Below are 9,159 nucleotides of genomic sequence, written 5' to 3'. Positions count from 1 at the left end.
ATAAACCTCTTGAATCTTGAATCTTATAGGAAAGCAAAACGTTAATCGTCAGCGATTTGCTCCAAAATGGATTTACAGTATTTTTTCACAGGTATTGCTTTGGTCATTGTTTATAAGGTGGAAATATTTCTAGAGTAAATCACCGGGTGTCATGACATTTCACTGTATATATGTATGACTGTATGTATATGTATGTGACATATAATCCCTTGAACTTGAACTTGGTACAGTGGCGTGTCGGGAGTTTGAAACATTAGCCCTTTCTCAATCTGCGTTCTTGTCTGTACTTGTGAAACGTCATCAGTCGCAGCCCAAGTACTGTTCCAATTCAAAGTCTGCATCAAGCCAAGTCCAGTCCAAATGCCCGGATGTGGACTTGCTCCGCCCATTTTATTGAGGATGCATCGGTGGTGACCTGTGTGGACTTGGGACAGCCAAGTATCCCAGAATGCATTTTGCACCAAGCGGTGTTAATGGCAATGGCGGAAAGGTAATGTAGTGTGATGTAATACAACAGCCCTGCAATAAATAATAGAAACACCCCTCAGTATAAACCAGTATACTTAACCACTACAAAGTGCAGCTAACATATTAAAACGAATCTCTAAAACATTAAATACAGACTATACAATATTAACCTACATTTGTTTTTTTCTAGGTGTACGAAGTAAACTACATATAGTCTACATATAAACGGGTAGACAGGTTAACAAAAAGCAGAATGATCAGACTAACTTACAAAGCTAGAGAGACAAGCTACTATGGCTCGTTTCCTCTCCATCACCGACCGCATCCTGGCTCTTCTTTGCCAGATACGCCTCCTCAGGTCGGCTGCCTCCTCTTCAGCCTCACTGTACAGGGTACCGACGGCGACGCCAACAGCGAGCCGGGTCCAATCCATTATTTACCTCGTGTTTAGTCTAATTTTAAGTTTTTTTTGAATGTCTGCTCTCTCGTTTCTCCTCCTTCCTTCATACACCAATATCCCCCACAACGATCTTTTTCTTCTGCCTTTCTGTGTGGAGTTTGCATGTTCTCCCCGTGCTCACATGGGGTTTCCTCCACCTCACGTCAGTAAGGACCCCCCTCAAAAACAGGCACACATCACCGCCTGACCAGCGATGGACACTCATCACCTGGTCCCCGGGCGCGTCCACGTACGCTGCCCACTGCTCCTGGCTGTGCCCCCGGAGGAAGGACAAGCCGGGATGGGTCAAAAGCAGAGGATCCATTTTACCGGCCACCATCAAAGCATGTACATGTGTGTGTGTGTGTGTGCAAGCATGTGTTGTAGTGTGGTGTGTTGCGTGACAAATAAAGACTGTTTCTTCTTCTTCTTCTTCTTCTTCTTCTTCTTCTTCTTTTCCCGCTACTGGGCTTTTATATGTAGGCTACAGATCTTGGAACATTTAAATATTATTACAGTACATATAAATAGTACATGCAGTACATATTAATATTTTTGAAAATGAAAAGAGGTAGGGCTGTGTTTTATATCACATTTCATTTTATTGTAAATACACATTACAGTGAAGATAACCGGAGTGGACGTATTGCCTAGACGAGCTGAGATGATGACGTCACACGTCATCATCATCACACTCATCGTCACGCTCATCGTCACACTGTTCCAATTGGAGAATGACCGTCCCGCGTCCTCCCGTCCCCGGGAGTCTGGACTCCCGAGTCGAACTTGCCAAGTCTGAACTACCAGGTCCGCAAGTCCGGACTTCGCGTACTCGGTGTTGAGAAACTGGCTTTACCCCTTTAGGGACGTAATTGCGGCGCGGGCTGACGACGTCATCCCCCCGCGACTCATCGCGACCAACATGGCGGTGGCTCAAACGAAGCAGGAGAAAGACAGCGAAGACTGCTCCCTGCTCCCCGTGGTCCACGACATTATCAAGTGGTAAGTTACACCAACTTGAAACGCGAGATACGTCAACCGCGTGTACTCACCCGGGCGGGTTATTCCTCGCGGGGACGGCGGTGGAGCGTGGCGACGTCGATATCGCGACGCGCGACTAGCTATCGTCTGCGGTTGCGTTGGCGCGATATCGCGATAACGTCGTGCGCTCGTCGCCGGCCCGACGCTGTTAAAGCTGCATTGCGCTGAAGCGCCGTTTCCTTGACGTCATGCAGTGTTGTTGCTGTTCCGGGACATGCCTCTGCCTGCCAAATCCGTCTTGTCTTGAAATGTCACGAACACACTGATAGTCTTCCGTACGCGGCCGTCAAGGCAACATCTCCCCTAAATTAGACAGTCGTGTCGGAACCTCGACGCGCCGAGAGACGTCACGGGGGCTGGATCGCGTCATTAAAATGCCGAATACTAGGCGCTTCCCATGTGTTCCGTAAAACACTTAAAGCAAGGGACCGTTGCCCATGGCGTGAAATGAAAACAGCACTCAATGTTCGAATGCAGTCCTAAAAGGAGGTCTATGATGCAAAACTCACCTTGTCAGTGCGAGCACACGTTTGGTCTCTGACGGGTCGACTAACGCAATAAACTCAGTCAGGTTGTTGTGAGCTGTCTGTTGCAGAAAACGTGTCCCGACAACGAGACGCTCGGGACGTGCAGCCCACCCCTGCCAGGGTGGTTTCAGTAGAGTTAGAACCGCTCCTCGTCTGAATAACTCAATGAAAAAAATATTTAAAAATAAAGAGGAATGATTTCCAACTGTCCATGACGAAACTGCAGGAAATGTAAGTATTTCAAATATAATTCTGCAGGCTGTTGGCTGCAGCCCCGATCCGCTGTGATTCCTCAAGACAAAAATAGGGCTGAACGATTTGGGAAAGTCATCGAATTTTGATTTCTTTATTTATTTTTTGACCAATATTGCGATTTTGTATGCAGTGTTTTTGTTTGCGAAGTTCCCTATCTTCTGTATTATTCACCAAACACAAGTAATAAATCATTCTAAAGTATGACCAACGCAACATTGGATACAGTCAACATATAAACTGCTCTTTCCTGTAGGCCAGGCCTACGTGTTGTGATGAAATGAGATGAATTGATGCATGAATTGAAATGAATAACATCTTAATTTAACTATTGAATTGTAAAAAGAAAATCCTCCAATCACATTAGAATAATGACTGACCTATTGAACTTCAAGCCTTGTAATTGTTCAAATCTGAAAATTGACATTGACAGCAGAGGCTTTTTTTTTTTTTTTTTTTTTTTTTTTATATAAAAATGTTGCGCAGATACGTCCACATACACATGTCACATACACACACATGTGCTCAGGGACAGCTTTATGCTCATTAAAAAAAAAAAGGTTATATATATTCATGCACACACACACACACACACACACACACACAAACACACAAACAGACACATTATTCTGGAGGAGGCTCCATCCGGACTCTACAGGTGTTTTGGGCTCAGCCAGCAGCACACGCCCTGGGCCGGGCCAGAGCACCGGGCCTCACCGGGGGCGGCATGGAGGGTTAAAACATTTGGGGGGCACGGAGAGTGCCCCCTCAAAGTGTCCGCATTACGCACTGTTTCGTTCCATTAGGAGATGTAAAATAAAAACACACTCTTCACACATCGTCGGTACCATCCGAGATGGAGACATCGTGCGCAAAATACCCCCCCGATTGCTCACTCCCACTCCGTGCCTCCCTCTCCCCCCCGGGATGGCACTCTAGGCGGTCGCCTATCTCGCCTATTGGAAGAGCCGGCCCTGGACAGACCTCTTGGTTAGAATGTGTAACATACATTTTTATTTAAATTTTTAATTATTTTCATTGCAGGCTTTGTGATTTGGAAATTGTGTTCTGTTAAATTGCGGTTTGTATTTGATTAATCATTCAGCCCTAAACAATACCAATAAAAATACAGAGTTTTTATTGCAGATGTTATTATTTATTTTATTTTATTTTCTGACCATTACATGAAACAAAATATCCCCGCGTCAGAGAGTCCCGGTGTGTCGCGTGTGATGTCTGTCTCCCACAAGCTTGAAGCACGGCAACGAAAGTCAGAACAAACTTTTAAATGAGGCTTGTAGGTCTTATATGAATGAAGATTCAGCAACTGGATTGCTTATTTCTCGCCTCAAATTTTGTTCAGAAACTGATTACGGTGAACTGATAAGGTGACAATGGTGAACGTTACGGCATAAATAGAATGAAACTCGGAAGCCATGCTCGAACCCTAGTGGTTCACAGATCTCGGGGCTCCCGAGGGTGGCTCCTCCCACTAAAAACAGCTAGTTTCGGATAAGGTGATATAGAAGTATGTTAAGATGCATAATCTGAGTGGTATTTTCAGCAAAATAAACTTCTAAAACATGTTTTGGGGACCTCAGAGACCTATACTTACTTGTGTAAAAAGGAGCCCACTAGGCCCACTTTATAATATATAAAATGTTCAATTAAATTAAAGTGCATTATGAGGTATGCATGATACCTTCTTCTTTTAAGCATGGTAGTTAATGGAAAAGTATGATTAGGTCCGCCCCCATTAACTGAATTTAATTCCAATAAGTTACCAGTATCATGTTCAATATCTCACATTTAAAACAAACCAAATGTTATAAAAGTCGCTTCAGAATTAAGCGACTTACCGTCGGTTTTGTAGAGAAGTGTGCATCCCTCAATACACATTGTATTTGTTTACTAGCGGATCCCGACCGCTCCAATATGGAGGAAGAGCAGACGCATAGCGACGACATACAGCAGTTCATTCACCACATATCGTAAAGTAGCAGCAACATAGCACGACGTACCGTAAACTCGTCGTTGTGCTTCAGAGTAAAACACAGCATGCCTCGGCGGCAGAGTTTCCGTTAGAAGAAATTGGTGCCGGTCAGCGTATCCTGGAAGATTTCAGTGTCCCAGACAAATGGGAGAAACTCAGGTCAAATATTATCTGTGTTTATTGAGGTTACAAACAATTGATAAGCAGGATATATAAAGAATGAAGTAAGGTCTAGTTAAATAATAAAGTTTGCGTAAACTGTCTCATCGTCTGCTTTTCGTCAGAACTTAAATAACCCAAAAAACGCCAACCTATGCTCGTGTGTGTGTGTGTGTGTGTGTGTGTGTGTGTGTGTGTGTGTGTGTGTGTGTGTGTGTGTGTGTGTGTGTGTGTGTGTGTGTGTGTGTGTGTGTGTGTGTGTGTGTGTGTGTGTGTGTGTGTGTTTACAAGAGCAACCTGTCCACGAGGGGCTTATTTCTATATCGACAGATGTGATTGGTTTGAGGCGAAAGGTCAGCTTTAGTTCATCCAAACTGATTAAAATAGACAGATCGAGTCTATTTAATTTCGACAGAAGGAAAGAAATTGCGATAATTAACATTTATCGTTTTATCACCCAACACTTATTCAAATTGTGCTTAGAGGGATCGCTTTTCAACGAACATTATGACCGGAGAGATTTTAATATGTCGGACTTAAACAGATTTTCCCGCTCAAAAAAATGATAATTACTTGTTGGGCTCACTAGTTAGCATAGTGCTGAGAGAGAGTCACAGCTACCACAGGAAAATCACAGGTTAATAATGAGAGCATCCTAAGTAATTTCAGAGTGGTGTTATTCATTGGGTCCCCCCGCATCATTTAAAAGAGGAGAATCAGAGCTTCCAAACAAGGTATCACTTGTGCAAATCAAGCCAATATTTTTAAAGCTATGACTTGTTAATGACAAGGGTGTGGCCAACTGTGTTTCTGAGATGATCACCTTGAAAGTTTCGCCAAGACTTGGCGTCATTCACCTTGCTCCCAGAATGCAAATGGGGTAGCCAAAGCCACATGGCTACTTAACATACTGCGGAATGGGCCAATCACTGCTTTGTTCTTGTGTTTTGAGGGAATGTTGAATATATTTTTGTTTTTAAAAAAGCTTTTATTTAACAGCAAGAATATACAGTGGGGCAAAAAAGTATTTAGTCAGCCACCAATTGTGCAAGTTCTCCCACTTAAAAAGATGAGAGAGGCCTGTAATTTTCATCATAGGTACACTTCGACTATGAGAGACAGAATGAGAAAAAAAAATCCAGAAAATCACATTGTCTGATTTTTAAAGAATTTATTTGCAAATTATGGTGGAAAATAAGTATTTGGTCAATAACAAAAGTTCATCTCAATACTTTGTTATATACCCTTTGTTTGCAATGACAGAGGTCAAACGTTTTCTGTAAGTCTTCACAAGGTTTTCACACACTGTTGCTGGTATTTTGGCCCATTCCTCCATGCAGATCTCCTCTAGAGCAGTGATGTTTTGGGGCTGTCACTAGGCAACACGTACTTTCAACTCCCTCCAAAGATTTTCTATGGGGTTGAGATCTGGAGACTGGCTAGGCCACTCCAGGACCTTGAAATGCTTCTCACGAAGCCACTCCTTCATTGCCCGGGCGGTGTGTTTGGGATCATTGTCATGCTGAAAGACCCAGCCACGTTTCATCTTCAATGCCCTTGCTGATGGAAGGAGGTTTTCACTCAAAATCTCACGATACATGGCCCCATTCATTCTTTCCTTTACACGGATCAGTCGTCCTGGTCCCTTTGCAGAAAAACAGCCCCAAAGCATGATGTTTCCACCCCCATGCTTCACAGTAGGTATGGTGTTCTTTGGATGCAACTCAGCTTTCTTTCTCCTCCAAACACGACAAGTTTAGTTTTTACCAAAAAGTTCTATTTCTGGTTTCATCTGACCATATGACATTCTCCCAATCCTCTTCTGGATCATCCAAATGCTCTCTTGCAAACTTCAGACGGGCCTGGACATGTACTGGCTTAAGCAGGGGGGCACGTCTGGCACTGCAGGATTTGAGTCCCTGGCGGCGTAGTGTGTTACTGATGGTAGCCTTTGTTACTTTGGTCCCAGCTCTCTGCAAGTCATTCACTAGGTCCCCCCGTGTGGTTCTGGGATGTTTGCTCACCGTTCTTGTGATCATTTTGACCCTACGGGGTGAGATCTTGCGTGGAGCCCCAGATCGACGGAGATTATCAGTGGTCTTGTATGTCTTCCATTTTCTAATAATTGCTCTCACAGTTGATTTCTTCACAACAAGCTGCTTACCTATTGCAGATTCAGTCTTCCCAGCCTGGTGCAGGTCTACAATTTTGTTTCTGGTGTCCTTTGACAGCTCTTTGGTCTTGGCCATAGTGAAGTTTGGAGTGTGACTGTTTGAGGTTGTGGACAGGTGTCTTTTATACTGATAACGAGTTCAAACAGGTGCCATTAATACAGGTAATGAGTGGAGGATGGAAGAGCCTCTTAAAGAAAAAGTTACAGGTCTGTGAAGCCAGAAATCTTGCTTGTTTGTAGGTGACCAAATACTTATTTTACCGAGGAATTTACCAATGAATTCCTTAAAAATCCTACAATGTGATTTCCTGGATTCTTTCCCCCCATTCGGTCTCTCATAGTCGAAGTGTACCTATGATGAAAATTACAGGCCTCGCTCATCTTTTTAAGTGGGAGAACTTGCACAATTGGTGGCTGACTAAATACTTTTTTGCCCCACTGTACATGTTTAATGAAAGTAGAATCTATTTTCCGGTGGTTCTTGAAAATATTCCGTTTCATAGTCACATTCGGGTTTAAATCCGCTGTTTGAAATGTTCTCCAAGTCCGGAGTAATATCAGATTCAGCGTCGCTGTGGGAGAACTGACTCATCGTGGAAAATGAAGTCCAGTGCGCCCTGCTTTATCTGGCTTGGATCTATCGCACCGGTCAGATTAAGGTCCCCGAAATGATTTAGATCTTCCTCCACCCGCTTCTCGTAATCAACTGAAGTTTTCACAGACAAGTGAAACCGCAGCCTCGTCTTGTTTACGGAAGTGACGGTGACGTCAGTGACACGCCCCCTCCACAACGTTGTCTCCGTGTGTGTATAAAACAGGTAATATTTAAAGGTAGAACTTTATCAAAACAGTTTTACATTGTGACTTCACATCACATGGCATATGGATGAATGATCTTCACTTGGACGGTCGCTTTAAAGGAATCGATCGATCTGCGTCGTTCAGCGTTCGCTACGTGAACTGCGTTTCCCCATGTTATCATACGGGAATATTTAACTCCATGGTTTAACATTTTTCTACTAATTATAAATCAAACTCGGTTTTGAAAATACCTTGAGACAAAGGACCACGAATCTGGAAAAATATAATTTTCCTTCTAGAAAGGTTCCCAACTTATTTGGCTGCTCCTGGCCATTTTAGAAATGCGCGAGATGGCGGCTTTTGCTGTGGTGGGTCACATATATTGCACAATTAATCGCATACAGATAATCGTGATCAGTCTGCAAGTAAAATGTCCTGCTCTGTTGTTTTCCTTCCCCTTCAGCATGGACAAGGACAGCCAGGACGTGCACCAGGAGCTGAGCAAGCTGAGGAGCCGCATCCAGGAGGCACGGGAGCAGGTGTCCTCCATGCCGGGCATCCAGTGCAGCCCGGCTGAGCAGCAGCAGCAGCTCAGCACACTGAGGGAGCAGGTCCGCACCAAGAACCAGCTTCTGCAGAAGTACAAGAGCCTGTGCATGTTCGACGTGCCCAAGGCCTCCTGAGAGGAGAGGAAGATGGAATTGAATGGATTATTTTGGTCGATAAGTGGATGACATTGCCATGTCGACTAAATGCCGCGTATAATTGACTGTATATTTAATGGATTAATAATGTAAGTTGAAATAATAAGTACTCCTTAGTTGTTGTTTTTTTTTTTTTTAATTGTTATATTTTTTCAAACTTGTATTTTGCATTAAATAAGGTGTTGCTTGAATATGCATCTGAGTTGTTGCTTATGGATGGTTGGTATATTTTATTCATCCTCGGAGGGAAAGACCCACAATACAAGACCACAACAACACAAACTCCAAAAGGCCTGAAACTGGAACAGGGTGTCCTCAAAAACAGATAAAAGGTACAATTGTTGTCAACAAAACAAAGATAGAAAATAATCAAACACCCATCTGCGTAAATAATACTGTGTTTTTGTGCGGTGTCATAACTGCAGAATGTCTTTTTTTTTTTTGTAGTCAGTCAGCATCTTCTGTTTTGATTCAGCAACTTAAAATCCCAAACTGATGCATGCAGTGACATTGCAGATTGACTTTACACTGTACATGTCTGCAGCATATATATATATTTTTATTAATTAAAGTTTTAACCCCTGAATGTCTTGGTGTAATTC

At 43.3% G+C, this 9,159-nt stretch overlaps 1 protein-coding gene across 1 annotated transcript; it reads left to right on the top strand.

Moving 5' to 3' along the window:
• Positions 1-1,715: 1,715 nt before the first annotated feature.
• Positions 1,716-8,748, top strand: med9 (mediator complex subunit 9). Its single transcript, XM_080009844.1, has 2 exons — positions 1,716-1,909; positions 8,317-8,748. The coding sequence occupies exons 1-2, from the start codon at positions 1,830-1,832 to the stop codon at positions 8,534-8,536; spliced, it is 300 nt and encodes a 99-aa protein (XP_079865970.1). The 5' UTR covers positions 1,716-1,829; the 3' UTR covers positions 8,537-8,748.
• The last annotated feature ends 411 nt before the right edge of the window (positions 8,749-9,159 follow it).

This window comes from Zeus faber, assembly GCF_960531495.2.
Source record: "Zeus faber genome assembly, chromosome: 11".
NCBI lineage: Eukaryota > Metazoa > Chordata > Actinopteri > Zeiformes > Zeidae > Zeus > Zeus faber.
Note: the sequence above shows the minus strand (reverse complement) of the source record. Positions and strands in the feature narration are given on the sequence as shown.